A 17,173-nucleotide genomic window follows, 5' to 3' on the forward strand; every position below is an offset into this window, starting at 1 on the left:
CATATATAATGTACTCTTAAATGAATCCCACAAGGATTTGAACAATCATCCCCCAGCATTCCCACTGATTCCCACTGATCAGCTACTAAGGAGCCAATATTACTGAACCAGTTTCTACATATTAGTATGTTCCTCATATTACACGTTGTTTATACTTGCTTACCGGTATGTATTTGTTTCATTCCATCTCAGATTGATTATTTTGTGTTGTTATTTCTGTCTTGAAATCAAAAGAAATGTAAAATTGTACAAATTGTGGAATATGAAACAATAAAAATAAGTATGTGTATACCTGCACTTAAGTTTCTTGTTAATTTTCTGGCAATGAATGAGTATGGTCAATATGGTCTTCGGTAGTGTGTGTGTGTGTTAGAATAAGTAGTATGTGTGTATGCTTGCTTTTGTGCGTACTCGTACAAATACATCTGGGAAACATTCGATATTAAAGGTGTCTGTAAGAGTACATACATCTGCAACGAAAACGTTTTCCCCTGGGAATTTCGAACCATTTTACAGGAAACTGAAAAAAGTAATAACCTACTTGATAAATATGTTCATCAAAAAAAAATATGTATGTATGCATACGTAGTATTTACATTTCACAACCCCAGCAGGGACGGGATAGATCGCTTCACTTTCACTGTCTCAGGCTGCTACAAAACCGAAAGGGGCAAAGCGATTCATATAACGATTCAATCAGCTTTCCTCGTTAATTTGAATGTAATGAAAACAGAACATCCACTCCCATCAAAGTGAAACTAATTGTAGCTTCCAAAACATGAAGCTCATAAAAAACGGTACATTGTGCATTCCACTCTGAAGCCGATTCAATGTGAGGATACTAAACATCACTTCGTTGCTTGGATAAACGAGTCAAGACTCCTAAACCCTCTTCGTTTCAATGTGAGACTTCACTTCGTGAAGGGTTTCCCACATGGTAAAGCAGGGGCAAGCACGTGACCTCGGCTTATGACGTGTCAAATTTAAGTTCACATCACCTACTAATTAAGGAGGGTAATTTTGAGGGGAAAATTTATTTCAGATAAGTGCGATTAATTAGGTACAAAAGCTGTTTGGAAGTCAAAATGAAAGTCGGTAAAAAACAATGATGGGCTCAAGTTCAGCAGACAGGATAAAGGCATACTTTGAACCTGAGATGATCAGACTATTATTCTCCAACATTAGATATAGCTTTTTATTTGAGTCTTGCTTTCTTTAACAATGGCCAACATCCCCCGGTCCGAGACCGCAGTAAAAAGAAAAATGTGAAAGCTACCCGCAGTGAAACCGCGAGACTTGAACAAAAAATCCCGAAGACGCCCACGCAAGCAAAGAATCTAGAAACCATATTCACTTTCTCAAATAAGGCAACACCAGATGACAGCAAAGTCAGAACAGCGCATGCGCAGGGTCTGTAAGTTGTTCGATATAAGAACCAACTTTCGCCAAACACATAGCAATCAAACAGTGACCGTGGTGGTGAGCTCTCAAATAAGGCAACGCCAGATGACAGCAAAGTCAGAACAGCGCATGCGCAGGGTCTGTAAGTTGTTCGATATAAGGACCAACTTTCGCCAAACACGTAGCAATCAAACAGTGACCGTGGTGGTGAGCTGACCAATGAAATATCTTTCGCGCCTGACGGAATTATGTGAGATGCATGGAACATAACTCACTCATCCCAACATGACATAACATGGCTTGGAGTGTTATCAATCCACTGGTGTTTATCTTCTTCTGCTTTCTCCCGTTCTTCTCCCGTGCCATCATATTCAGTGAGTATTTATGGAAAGGCGAAAGCCGGAAGTTTCAGTCTGTTTAGAGTTTTGAGAGAGAAAAAACAATACGCGCGTGGCAAACTGTTAAGTAAGTTGTCATTGAGAGACAGGTAGTGGCTGGCGCAAAGTCTAGATTGGGACACAGAGGTTACATAGTTTGGCCAATTTGTGCTTCGGCACCAGCCACAACTGAACTGAGCTGAACTGAACGTCATGTTCAACTTGATTTTGAGTTAACTAAAGTATAACTAAAGTTTCATTAAAATGAAAAGAATAGATAGTTGAAATCAAAGTATGGAGAATTATAGTTTAACAGGATTTCATTCGTGCCTAATCTTATATGATATAATAACAGATTGCTAATAGAGTTTTCAATCTATTCTTAGCTATAGGCGAAAACTTGTCTCGACAAACAGAGAGCATGAGCAGAAAAGTGTTGCCTGACAGAACAACAACAAAAACAAATTGTAAACCATCGTAAACGAGATTTAGCGTTCTGAAAGGTGGCAGGATCAGTGTAACTTAACGGATTCATGATGAATGTCTTCAAAGGAAAGGATATATCAAATTACCATTCATCATTAAACCGGTGCTCCGGTGCACCGCGGTGGGGTGGTGATATGGCTCTGTTGGTAGCGAGTCTGTCCCCAGATCCAAGGGTGCCAGGTCGCCCCCTCGTGGTTCGCCCCACAGGTGACTAGCAGTAGTCAGCAAACGGCATCCTCCAGGAATGTAGTACATTATGCTTGAATGAATGAATCAATAGATGATTGCTCTGTCGTGAAGGGAAAAATCCATGAATTTTACATTGATGAATAATTAAGCAATTACCGCAAGCCCATCGTGATCGTAAAACTTAAAGTCAACAGGACTGGTGCACTAGGCTCCAATCATTAATCACGAAGCGAAAACCCGGTTAACTCAATTTGTCTGCGAGCACGATACCAATCTGTTCTTTATTTTGTGTGTGTGAGTGTGTGTGCGTGTTGTGTCTGTGTCTGTGTCTGTGATTATCTTTATAGGATTGCAGTCCACAGGGGCCACGGAATGTTAGAGCTACAGACCACATGAGGTCGCCGGAGCCTACACCAGGTCGAGCTTGAACGGTTTAGACACAAGTGATAATGATCAGAAAGTTCCTAATGACCGGATATGAATTTGACTCATATTTCATGCAAATAATGTCTGTTGACTGTAGGAATGTCGAGCATTGTATTTTCCCCTTCCTTGCTTTCGATGTTTGTGTCTATGAAGGGTTATGGAAACTGTCCAGCTAGAACATGCGAGAGATACCCAAGTGAAATTTTATACCATGTCCAGCGCAACCAACGACTATCGTAAAGACCGCTATCGATGTTACCTTCCCTTTGTAATAATGGGAAGACGATATATTGGCCATCCCTGCCGCTGTCAAAGGCCACTCTGAAACCGAAAGACGCGTCGCACTTATATCAAAAGAGTGACAGCTTGAGAACATTGTCATGTGTCGATCTCGAGTGTTGGACTTAATGATCCCTTGTAAGCTTTCGAAGCCATCACCCGTCATTATACCGAAGATTAATGTTTACAAAGATGTGACAGTTAATGAGGCAGGAGCCGCATAACAGTTGTTATTGGTTTTCTTCTTGATGATGGTGGTGGTGGTGGTGGTGGTGTACGTGTGTGTGTGTGGGGGGGGGGGGGATTACGCTTAGTGTAAAGTTATGCAGTATTTAAAGTCCTGGGGTGGTATTCTGAGGTCGTAATTAAGTCTGTAATTAACTTCGTGATTAAGTCGTGAAGTTAATAGGCCCTTAATCATGGGCAAAATCGGTATTCTGAGGACGTAATTAAGGTATGATTAAAGTGAAAACTAAGTTTCGGTAAGTGCTGGAGAACCCGTCTAGCACCATTTCATTTTTGCTTGCAATATATCGAAAGAGTCCACTAAGAAACTTACCTGGCTGATGCGGTTTGCCGGAATGATGAGTCGATTTGGAGTATTTTGAGAAAAATAATAATAGTAGGAAAACCGACTTTTATTCCAGAAGGCTCCAGACTAACTCGGTCTCGGGAAAAATTCGACCCTTCTTCAGACAATTCACACGCAGTAAGTAATCGCCACATTCTAATGGCCACTGCAAAGTACCAAATGAGGCCTAACTGAATGGACAGGAAAGTGCGTGCTAACGTAATCCTGTACAAAACACTTGAAACAAAAATGACAGCGCGCGGTCCTCAGTTGCTGAGACGCGCGGTCTTTGGAGGTTTTGTTGTTGTTTATCAAGGGCCTTTGATTGTTTTAGAGGTGCTTGATAGGCGCACACTAATTTTGCTTGCGCGCAAAAGAGGTTTTTGATGCGCGCGTTGTAGCAACTCGGACCATTACTGCGAGTAGCCAGAACACGAAGCGCTAGTTTATACAGGCGGCTCCCATAGGAACACTGTACAATCAGAGGGACAACCATTACAACTCATCCCGCCGTCAAAGCGAAGCTGAGTTATCCCCGAGTCCGAGTTTAGCCTGACCACGTTCGGGTAAGTTCTGAGACTGAACCTTTTTGGTTAATATTTCGCATTTTCGTCGTTACCCATCGAATATCTTGTAATAACATCGTTATCCTGCACATTTCCTAAGCATACGTTCACATTTGGGAGCGAAATTTGACAACTTTTGCAGGCCTACCAGAACTTTGTTTGGGATTTAAGTCCCCTGTAATTATCTTAGGTCCCTCCCATCTAATTGTTATTCCATCCAATCAGACGCGTTGTTAGAAGCCAAAACGATGATTACACACGCAAATATGCCCTCAATGCGCGCTCCTGCACGCCCCCTGTAATTACAACCCAAGAGATCCGTGCGCACACTCCGGTATTTGATTACAACCCCTCACCTACGCACACGAAGACCTCAACCTCTTTGCTTACATAAAATGACAAAATTCCTCGAAGATCGACTATATTTCTTTTTTTCTCTGAATTCTACGGATACCATGATAACAAGATTCAACCGCTCCTCGGTTACCGAAGACGGTAAGCATCGTTGTGGCCGAGAAAACACGATGTAATGCGTGATATCGGAGTAGTTAATGACACTCTTTGGTATCATTAAGTTTTCCATTAACTTTCATACTTAAATACACCCTCAGAATACCGATTCGTAATTAACTCTGTGATTAAGTCCTCTCAGAGGTGCACGCGCATTGATACGCGCAAACGCGTAGGTCCTTCCCGCCAAAACGCTTGTTGCTATGGTAGTTAATATACCCCGTACTTAATCATGCTCTCAGAATACCAATTCGGTAATTAAGTGCTAATCAGACACTTAATTAGCTCTCAGAATACGGCCTGGGCAATGTCGTTCATATGTTCGCTTGTTTGTTAGTTGTTTTTGTTTTTGTGTTTTTGTATATGTATATATAAATCATAAATATACAGTATATATATGTATTTTTTTGGAGGGGGGGGGGAGGGGGTGCGGAGGACTGGGTTGTCAGCAATACTGCCAAATTCCAGATCATCTTCAAATCTATCTTCAATCCTGTGGTATAGTGGATAAGACTCTCGACTTCCAATCGGAGGACCCGAGTTCGATTCCGGCCCAGTACGTACTTCCGTAGCTTCTACCCACAATGTCCCTCTCAACCCAGGTGTATAAATGTGCATCTTGCAACGGTTATGTAATAGTAATGGCAGGGCCCTCTTGTAGAGCAGAGGCAACGTTGAAGAGGTTACACTGGGTAAAGAGGACCTTATCATTATCCTACTTAGTCATGTCAGTAGTTTTATTATCAGTCTGGAAGTTCAAAGGCCTTCGTCAAAATAATGAATAGGTTGTAAATATAGTGTCATGGTCATATATTTTGTTCTTCTATCGTTTATTTACGTATAATACACAAAACTCTTCGAACAATTGTAATTATGGAGAAATAGAAAGCGAAACACATTCTGATATCCTGAGAAACTCAAATTTTCTTTTATTTATCTGTCATATGTCTAACGAAGTTTCTGATGTTGTAGCTCGTTAAGGTTTAAACAAATTTTCAGTTTTCGTTTTATGACATATTCGAGAAATTATCATCTTCGCGTTCGTCTCCTTAAAATAAGCTGCTTGGTTGTGGATAAAATGATTGCCATAATCAATTTGTGTGTAAAATATGTTACAATGCTGTTCGTAGTAAACATTAAAACCTTGTCACACATTATGTCGCCATCATGTTTTGACACTTATGGTTAATAGCCTAAGTTTATGTATTTTCACATTAGAGTTCGCCATGAATTTACATTAGTGATTGTTTCTAACATGGTCCCTCCTCTCGCTTTCAGTCACATGGTGCTGTGTGAGGCTAAGCTCTTTCTGTCCTTTACCAGGTTGTTTACAATGTCTTTTACAATCTTTTCTAACCCAAAGAATGATCAAATGAGGAAACAACTGGATTATTGTAGCCAAATCTTTTGCTGTCTTTATGGGAATACTTTTCAAAGGTTGTTACTTAAAACATGATGTGTTTTCAGTTGTTAGAGTGCCAATTTCCCACGAGTATGCCTGGTTTGTTTGAATACGTTAGGATAGATAAAACGGGCTCCAACAATATGTTTATGAACAGGCAAGCTAGTAATATTCGATCTTGAGGGACTGCTACTTACAAATAAGGCCATAAGCAGATGGGGGAGGGGGCATAAGGAGAAATCAACTCCGAAAGTTTTAGAGTGCGACTCTGTGTTATAGGAAAATACTGCACATGCACTTCTAGAAATACATACATATTTTATCTTTAAACGAGTAAAAAAAAACACGTCCTAAAGAAAGAAGTTGGGGTAGGTGGGGGGATTTTTAGGTTAGGGGCAGGGAAATCACTTTCACAACCTAAAAGAAGAAGAATAAAAAAAAAATCCTGCGCGGCCTTGCAACCACAGTGGTATCAGTAAGGTGTACAGTATTATTCGCCATGTCCACCAACATTATATACAGCAATTGCATGCCGATTGCATAAAAAAGTGAACATGAACATACCAATTTTTGACATCAGGTCCCTTTTATATCATTCATATGATCATTGGTTGTGTGCCACCCGATTAACTCACAAGATATGACTAAGACTGACCCAATGAGTTCTACTGTACTCACTGGAACCTTTGAAGTAATCTCATGTGCAATCTTTATTGCTCTTATTTCTTTTTATTGCTCCGACTTTCTTTCCCTCCTCTCCCTTTATGTATCTCTTTTTTCCTCTCTCTTTACACCTTCTTTTCCAAGTGTTTTTTTATTTCATTTCCCCTGTCTTCTCTCTAGATATCTTCTTCTATCAAAGTATATCTCTTTCTTTCTTCTTTTTTCCCTCTGTTTCATTCTCTCTCCTCTTTACATCCCTATGGGGTTTTTTTCTCCTTAAATCTCTTAGGTGCTATTTTGAATGTATTTTTGGTGTGAGTTTTAACTGTATGTATATTTTTTTTACATGATTTTCAACTTTGCATGGCTGTTATGGATACACTCTTTGAATATATATATCTATATATACTCTATATATAACGTCACATGCAAACTCCCATTGTAAATCTTCGGAATGTGTAATGAGTAAGACTTAATAAACCGAGTTGAGTTCGAATTTGAATTATTAACATGTAATATTTTGTGATCTCTACGGTGATATGTTCTTACTCATCCTTCTTGCTTATTGTTGTAGAAAAGTTGAACAAAGTCTAGGTCTAAAGTCCGAACACAATGAGGAGCCATAAAATATAACCATTATGGATGGTCGTTTGTCTATCTCAGCTAGACTAACTCAATTAGGTGTCGATTTCTGTTTTGTCTTCATAAAAACAAGCTGTCACCTATAATCCTCCATTGTTTTTACACGCAGATCATGAGTTCCTTCCGGAATATAACAGAACGACGGTTTTTTATGACGACAGCTCGGAGACCTCCCGGCCCCATATCGTCTGCTGGACCTTCAATACATCTTGCGACACGAGAGTACGCATTTCCCTCTCAGCTCGGCCGAGTGTTCCCCCGACGGTTCGGGTGTACATCGGCGACGGCATACCTCCAGTTCCCGGCAAGGACCCGAGGGATTATTTCAAACCTTTGGTGAAGCTCCGAGCCTTTGGATCTACCGCCGCAGCAACCTCAGTCAGCAATGCTGCTTGGGTAGTCAGTATGAACGAGTTGCCCGATCAATATCCAGCAGCTTTCACCATGCTCGTTGCCTCTGTCTCTCCGCCAGGTAGACGTCAAGATAAATCATGACCCCAGTCCCATGACCAAAATTCCATCACAAAATGATAAAGATGATGATAATTCTGATAACAATGATGATGTGATGGTAATAGTCCTTACGAAAAAAAACAACAAACATACTGACAGCTCAAATGATATAGGAAAAGTATTATTATAACAACAACTAAAACCACGATGATAATGATAATGACTATTATAGCAATAACAGTGGCGATACTGCTAACATTAATGATAACTCACCATGCAATAATTTATGCTCTATTCTTCTGACAGCACAACTTTGATAAGTCTCAGTGATTTCATGACACTTACTGCCTCATTATTCGATGTATAATGAATAGCTGTGAAACAGTTCTACAAACTATTTGGCGTCTGTATACCCCATAATATTCATAATCCTCCTCGTTACCGATAAGAATGATGATGATAACGGCCGAACGCTCTCACGCGATGAGCACAGCTCTGATTAGCCCACTCACAGAAGGTCTCTTCTCGCTCGAGCTTAATATCGCAGTTACCACGTGATGGCACCATAATTCATAGTAAGAGAACATCTTAAATGAAAGCATGGGATTATTAAGCAGAGGAGTAAAGATATCAGGTATGAGATTTCTTCAATTTGTGTGCCCTCTGAACAACTTAAATTTGTAAGATCCCAACTGCTGTTCTACATTTCAATAAACATGTCAGAAGAGGGGAACCAGCGGGGATCGAACCTGTCATCTACTGCTTTCCGAGCAGCGACACTACCACCAGGATACCCTTTGTTACTGGCAGTTACACAATGAACTTGGAACAATTATACCCAAGCTCCGAAATTCCGACATCGATATGTCAAATAGTCCAAGGCCAAGGCGGACAAGGCCCCAAAGAAAACAAGAGATCATTCCTGGGGCCCGTTGCATAAAACTCCAACCGTACTTTTTTCCGGTTGAAATCACAAAATTCCGGTTGGAAGCTCCCAACCAGAGTTTTTATGCAACAGATTTTACATTCTTAGGTTAGCAACCTTAAAAAATTCAGGTTGGGCAAATCCCAACCTGAATTTTTTAAAGGGATGGTACAGTTTTGGTGGAGATGACAATTGGGCTTTTAACTTTTTGCGAGATACCAAGAAAACACTTATGAAATAGTACAGAGCATACAATTTAAAGAGGAATTCAAAGTTTATATGATGAAAATCGGGTTTGGAAATTATTGAAACATCCAAAAACAAAGTAAAACAAAGCGATCGTAATAAAGTGTGGGTCCCACACTTATTAGAATTGCTCTGTTTTGGATATGTCAGCCATTTCAAAACCAATTTTCATCAAATAAACGTTGAATTCCTCGTGGAATTACATGCTCTTTCATATTTTTCATAAGAGGTTTCTCATTATCTCACCAAAAAATGTTAGAAACCTGAAATTAGGTCTCAACCAAAACTATACGATCCCTTTAAGGTTGCTAAAAACGTTTTATGCAACGGGATCCTGGTTCCTTTTCGATATTTTTGTTGGAAAAATGAAGATCAGCAGTTGTGACCTTTTTCAATTGTACGCAGGGAGACAAACTGAAGAAAACTCATATCTCAAAAGATCATCTTGATGGAAAATTAATCGCGATAATATATATCTAATACAGTGAGATTGTTGCTCACTTACAAAGATCACGGACACAGAATCCTGAGGTCACGGGTTCGAGTCCACTGGTGGCAGCGGCGGTACCTGCGGGCAAGGCGCTTCTACACTCAGTGTTCATTTTGTTTGAGGTGACTTTTACCCGTTGGGCCACATAGTTGTGGGTTCGTTCATGTCAAATAAATCTCACCAAATACTCAAATGTCAAATCACGATTCTGACACTGCATTGCTGCGTTGTATCTTTCAGAGCCTATATTGTTACTCCCCGGTATGTCGCACAACATCAGTTCCCCGAATTACGGGGAGACGTACCCCGATAACTTCTACGGTCTGTGGACGCTCCAAGCCCCGCCAAACTCTGCCATCGCGATGAACGTCCTGGCGTTTCAGACGGAAAAGTGCTGCGATGACGTATTTATCTTGTTTAGTTCTGATTCCACCAGTAGCCACGAGAATATCCATTTGTCCGGTTCTGTGGTCACTCCTGATACCATATTCCCCAGCGTGGCGTTCAACACTTCCTTTCTCTCGGTCGTGTTCACCAGTAACAACAAGATTGCGATGGGTGGATTCTTGCTTGCATTTAAGGCTGTAATCATTCACGGTGAGTGGAAAAAATGTCATTCTCTACTTCTTGTTCTGTAGTACATGATGCAATACAACGGGGTGGATGAAGGCTTATAGTCTTATACCATTTTTCTAGGATGAAATTATATACATTGAAGACGCCAATCTCTTTTCTTGACTGCTATGGCTCATACAAATCACTTGATCCAGGTATTACTATTGCATTAAAAGTTAATTCGATTACTTTATTCCCATAAAATAGAAAGAAATACATACAAAGTGTGCAAATAAAGAAGTTGAGAAGTACTAGTTATAAAGTATAATACAAAATACATCATGCAAATGAATGTATAGTATACACCTGAAATGATACATACTTTGGAAGCATGACATTAAGAAGTAATTAAAGCGATTTGAGTTGGATCTTGTTGAAACAAATTAATAACAACACACTACTGCAAAATCCATCCCAACTTCAAAGTGGCATTGCTGCAAACATGGCAAAAGCAAACATTAAAAAGCCGAATTCATCTTCATATCACCGATATTTCTACTTCATGATAACGTATGAAACGTGCAATTTCATTCCTTTCAAGAACTTTTCCTGACATTTATCCGAGACAGCATTAGAGCAAACTTATGCCAAGCTTGCACCCCCACGAAATTTAACAAGGTTCACGTACGCTCATACGCTAAAGAGTTTGTCTGATGATGTACCGATTACTTCGTTGTCACATGCTTAAAATTTGGAACTTGTTTCAAATTGTTTGGAGCCCACCTTGCCATGGTCTGCGAAACTAAACTAACCATTATGGAATAGAACACAATATCGAACGAGTCACACACGTCAACGTACACCTTAAAATGCCAAAAACGTCACGCACAGGGCTCTAAGTAAAGTGTGATAGTGCCTTTGAGCTTGCAGAATGGGTATAGTAACTTATTTCATTTTGATATTCTACAAGAACGTGAATGTCATATCTGTTGCAGAACTCAATGCAAACAAAGATGTAATCACCACTGAATCCCCCTGGCTTTACACCAATGTGTCCTCCACAACAGTTACCTCGAGGGCGCCATCTACGTCAGGTATTCATCTCTTGCCGATACTTTTATGTTCTTCGGTTAAAGATGAACTAGAACCTTTTGGTTCTCCAGTTTGTCATTAAAAATATATATATATATATGAAGAAAATTTTTAAACAATAAGACGTGGTCACTCTTAGCATCGTTCCATTATGTCTACAATACCCAATAATAAATAATTTGCAATAATGTTTCCGAGCCACGACATCAAACTGATTTGTGCAAACAATATTGCTTATAACGTTGAGTGAGGTCAGGTTTGCGTGATTCGCATGTGTAATTATGTATGTATTATGATAATGATTCCATATTTCTTTTTAACTGTTCAAATTAGTTTTTATCAAAAAATCATTCATCAAAAGACTGAATATCATATAAAAGAAAAAAAAACACAGAAAAATATAAGTTTGTGCAAGATAACTCCCGTGCCCCTTCATTCAAAAATAATCGTCGACATGAAAACAAGTACAAGTGTACTAGATGCATGCATGACGGGAATTCTATTCTACACTCTTCTTTGACCTCGTGTATGCAACATTTTTTCTCTGATGTCACCCTTTCTTGTACGAATCTTGTAGGTGAAACGTTTGCAACAACTGTTACGCCTAGTTTGCCTGAAAACATGGCTATGGTGACGATCCTAACGGCTATTCTGTCTGTGACATACTTTACCATATTGATAATCTTGGTGTGTTTGCTGTTGCGGACTTGTCGGAGGAAAAGAGCACGACTTAAGTCAAACCCACCCCAGGTACGTTGGATTTTTTTTTGTACAAAATTATTTCTTATGAACTACGTCATATTCATGTCGGTTTATTTTCTGCAGAATGTCTATATTTTTATGTTGGAAATGAAAAAAAAAAATAAATGAATGACCGAATGAATTTTGAATACTATATATCATCAATCAAGTAACACATCAGTATTTTCATTGAAGTTTCTGATTTTAAACAACTTGCCTATTACTCATAGTTCACATTTTGAGTAAATGTTTTGCATTAATGCATTGTCTATTAAAAATTTGTTTTGAATCTTTTTCAATCTAAATTTATAATGAAGGTTAATTCGACTTAATAAATCCTCCTACATTTTCTTTACAACAATCTTTACGATATTGCAAAGATAATGTGCATTTAATAGTAATCAGCCTGTGCTTTCCGTTGTAATGCAATGTAATGCCTGAGTGACATCTTCACGGGAAGCAAACATTGTATGCTGCGATTCAATAACCATCTTTTGGTTTATACACTTCACCACTATTCTGAGACGTTTGAAATTGACGTTCTACATTCAAATTGAAAATAAAAACATTTTGTCTCATTTCCTGATATTTTGGAGCAAAATAGATTATGGGCACCTGAGGTAAGAAGAAATGTTTATAAAGAGCAACAATATTGCTGATCACCTGATAGAGTGAACGCAGTGTCTGCATGACGTGACTAAAAACCTTTTCTTCATTTGATTTGGTCCCTGGTCAAATCAGTTGATGACTTCCCGGTTCATGGACGATCCCCAAGTGTACTGCGAGTTCTCTCCTAAGACGACGTCGGACCCCGATCTGCGGTTGTTGGGTGCGTCCGGTTACGTGAATAGTTGCTCTGCGATGATGCCAGGGTGTAAAGCGGAAAAGGAAAAGACGAAGAATGACGAGGAGGCATACGCTGCGATACCGGGTGCGGAAACAGCCCTGTATCAGGAGCCCATGACTGCCGGGGGCGACACAAAAGGTGAGCCCTGGGCTGGTAGCCCGGGGCGCGACCCGTTGGTTTCTCCCACCTCGATCATTGATGCAATGACAGGTATCCCACCATCATCCCCTCCTCCATTGCCAGATTACGACTTTTCTCTGTTTGGCACCGACCTTAACGACCCGGAAGCGAATAAACCTGTTCCGGGTCCCAACACAGGCTCGCCCATCTATGCTAATGAGCAGGCCTGCGCGAGACCAAAAGTCCTGAGTATGTACGCCAAGAAGAGCCGGGAGCGACATCGGTTACCTGGGGGTTCCATTTCAGAAGAGGGGGAGGGGGAAGGTACCTTAAAGAGTGACTCTAAACCATGTCCATGATCATTTTACGAAAGGAAATACAATGAGACGCGCAGACCAAGAAATATAAAACGTTCATCAAACTCCAAGATAGAACATGGAATGTTCAAGTTTACCATAACCCCACATCACATTGAGAAAAACGATGACGTCAAAAGTTTTGATCCATTAAAGTGATATGTATACAATGGTGTTAATACGATCATTATGGAAGTCTAAGGTTTAGCAACTGTAACCGTGACAACGCACTCCAACACAGAAATATTATCGTTTACATGGTTGATAGGTTATTTCCCGGTTACAATAATTTCAATCAATTTGCGTTTGAATTCAATTTACATTTATTTCAACTTTTCACGTATAATATTGACGCGAACATCTTATTGAAGTTCAGTAACTGGCAATGGATAGCATACAGTAATGCCGTTGTAAACAAGTAGAACAAGTAAGGTACAGGTATACAAACTACAAGTTACACGACGTTTAGTATGACAATAACAATGAACGTGGAACAAAATCATAAGGGATTGGGTATTTGTATAGTATATAAAATTTGACAGAACTTACATTTTATCTTTGAGGAAGGAATCAACTGAAAAGCTCGTAAGATTGTCTAGGATAGGCTAAATCGGGAGAAAGGGAAATAAAAGACGGACCTAAAGAAACATGGAAAAGTGAAGCATTGAAACGTAATAAGCTCACGTACATACGTGTACATGCACGAACATCACGCACATGAGTCATTGACAATACGGTACATAACATTATTCAACTGAACTCTGATTCACGCAAAGGGACAACTACAACAACATCGACAAGAAACACAAATCTATGTTTTATAATATCCAGCCTTTTCTTGTTTAATGTCTCATGAGATACATAATATTCATGCTTTGCTCATATTATACTATCGGGATGCGAAGAATGACAAAGAAAAGGAATCCTAAGTAAACCAACTAATAGAGCGCGGTCAGAATGGCAAAAGATCGAGACGTTTGGAGAGGCGGTAGAGAGGGAAATTCCCCTAAATGGAGTGGAAAGTTTCGCGAGAAGTTTCATGGAAAGTTTTGCAGGAAGTTTGCTGTCACACTGGCAAAACTTCGAGATCTTAAAAATCGTGATCTCAAACTTCTCGATCTTTTGTCAGTATGACCGCGCCTAGTAAGGTGTGTCAAACGAAATACCTGGAGGTAACTGTGATGTGATCGAAATTTGCATGACTTTCGTATTTGGAAAAAAAAAAATCAGAATAGACTCGTATCCAGTCCAAAGGAATACTCGTTTCGTGTTGACGTCTATTTGAGTAATGATTGTGATTGAACAACACTGGTTGGAGAAAACACTGGGCAATATCAAATTCACTTAACTCACTTGTTTTAATCTCGTTTTTTTTAAAATAAAAAATTCAATTGTTCTGTGTCTAATTATAGGTCTAGTGATTGGAGCCAATTTGAATATAGAACGGAAACGTACTTTAATCTGTTCATGTATTGAATGTAACCTCTTACTGTCTCCTTCAAATTCACGTGACAAAACTAATTGCTTGCTTCACGGTAAACCGATACCACAATGTATACTTGAGATGCACAGTATAATCTATTTGATCGTGACAGGTTTGTCAGCGTGGGTCTTCATTGTGGAATAGTAAGTGATAGCATTGGCTGACTAGAGCTAGTCAGTTAGTGGTATGCAAAGAGTTAAACATTCCCCACTCGGTTCTTCAATGATGTGTAAAACAGACCACTGCACTGGGAACATATAAAATCTCATTACTTATATCCGTTGGACAGTGCATGCATGTGTTTTTCTTCTGTGCGTATCAAGGATACATACTCATTCACATCGTAATATTTCAGCTTATCTCACTGGGGCTCGAACCCTTGATCTATTGATGTTCTGTGTATATTTCCATAAACTCACTCCATACCACACTCATTGAAAACTTCGCACAAAAAGCAGAAACAGTAGTTGTTGTTGGACTCCAGTATATTCGAAAAGAAATAATGTATTTGATAAATGCACTAAAAGGCACACCAAAGAATGTGCTATAATTATATTGAGGGAGAGAGAAAGAGAGAAAGAGAGAGAGAGAGAGAGAGAGAGAGAGAGAAGGGAGAGAGAGACAGGGAGAGACAGAAGGGGAGGGCACCCACGAGTCATACAACCTACGAGTTTTTTTTTTTGTCTGGTGTCGTACTCATGGGCTGACTTGCATGACTTGTGGGTCGTATAACTCGTGGGCTGTATGACTCATGGACTTATTTTCAATGTTGGGCTCCTGGGCCGTATGACTCGTGGGTGTCGGTCTCGTGGGATGACCCCTATTTATCTTGAATATGCATTTCTGAGATTAAAACAAATCCCTCCATTCGTGCATTGTTGTATTCATTTACATTATTTGCGTAGACGAGTGATATGTCCTGTAACTTTTCTTATCAAAGGTCTACAATTTTGCTGTTTTATGCTGTATAAATCCCACCCTATTTTGATATATTTGTATCGTCACCTTTATAATAATATGTCACTACAACTATGAAGTTTTCATCTTCACACACACACAAATACCAATTATCCGTTTTGATGTCTATCATATGTGTACAAACAAGGTAAACCACAATTGCGTATTGATTTTACCATCAAAGAAACGCGAGTGGCCGAGAGCACACGCCTTATACAATATTCATCCTATGATTCTAGCACCAACATTTTTTTCATTTGTTTCCTAGGCAACTGATTTTTATCTTTGACTGTCAAACAGCTTCGACATTGTGATGAGATAAAATTCAATTTTTGTCACATAGCGGTAGAAGGAAACATTTATCTGCTGGTCTTCGTTTATGTATACGAGAATATTCCGTTACTGCTTTCACGTCTCGCACTTGAAAGACAGCAAACAGTTTAAAATTATATTGGTAATCTCGAGCTTTGATACGACATAATAATATAATATCAGTGTATATAAAGATATACAGTTACACGTATACCGATAAATGAAAATCATTGGGCACTTTTTACGATGCTATGCAAATAACCAACAGCATTAGATGATTTACCATTTTTCTTCCTGTCTCTATTGGAACAATGTATATCTTGTTTTATCATGTTTGATGTTATAATCAAGTATTTCCGATAGCAATTCGTTGTAAACTCAAGACACATCAAAAGGAAATTCGAACAAGATTAATCTGACAAACGAATCTGAGTGGAGTAACTCTTATAATTGTTATATCATGATGTCGTTGTAAAAATATTAGGTGATAATAGAAATTAACATGTGATGGGAAAGATAAATGCATTCAATATTCTGTTCCAAATCTGTTGCTTTAAAAGGTTATGGTGCTCTTGATGTAGTGCTTGTCGTTTAAATTAGGATCCGTGTCATTTTTCACATTCTCGAACTTGCCCTTAAATGTTAAGAAGTAATATTTATGCAAGAATTCTCGGATAAGCAAAAACTTCTGATTATTTTCGCCTCTCGTATCATGATTTAGATATTAAAATACGAAATGTAACTTAAACTTGCTTGATGTGAACAAATTCCTGCTGACAGCATAAGTGAAGTATGCAAATCAGTTCCAAGTATCTGAGTTTCTGTTTCGTCCTGGGAAGAAACATCATAAATCCATAATTGCTTCTACACATGATTCAAGATAATTATATTGATCTGCGAGTTATGTGCATCTTGGTACAAGTAAGTTTGCATGCATGTATTTTGAAATATTCCTACGATATCTTTATGATATCTTTGATTCTATTTCTCTGTATATTTGTATATTTCTAATTATAAACAATTAGATAAAAATATAAAAGTCAAATTATTTTGGGTTGTTTTTATTTGTGAATGGCAGTCACGA

The 17,173-nt window shown here is 39.0% G+C and overlaps 2 protein-coding genes across 2 annotated transcripts in view; both read left to right on the forward strand.

Annotated features, from left to right (window-relative positions):
- Positions 1-1,605: 1,605 nt before the first annotated feature.
- On the forward strand, positions 1,606-13,734 carry LOC139721326 (uncharacterized). Its single transcript, XM_071632646.1, has 6 exons — positions 1,606-1,775; positions 7,622-7,984; positions 9,867-10,223; positions 11,177-11,275; positions 11,851-12,023; positions 12,756-13,734. Exons 1-6 carry the CDS (start codon positions 1,697-1,699, stop codon positions 13,338-13,340), a joined length of 1,656 nt encoding a protein of 551 aa, XP_071488747.1. The 5' UTR covers positions 1,606-1,696; the 3' UTR covers positions 13,341-13,734.
- Positions 13,735-14,467: 733 nt separating this feature from the next.
- LOC139721266 (epithelial sodium channel subunit alpha-like) overlaps positions 14,468-17,173 on the forward strand; it is a 39,557-nt gene continuing 36,851 nt past the window's right edge. Inside the window, exon 1 of the mRNA XM_071632588.1 lies at positions 14,468-14,509. Coding sequence (XP_071488689.1) covers positions 14,468-14,509 — 42 coding nt within the window. The remainder of the gene's footprint in view (positions 14,510-17,173) is intronic.

Source organism: Diadema antillarum, unplaced genomic scaffold (genome assembly GCF_040938485.1).
Source record: "Diadema antillarum isolate AM-2024a unplaced genomic scaffold, OU_Dant_1.0 scf00000141, whole genome shotgun sequence".
NCBI lineage: Eukaryota > Metazoa > Echinodermata > Echinoidea > Diadematoida > Diadematidae > Diadema > Diadema antillarum.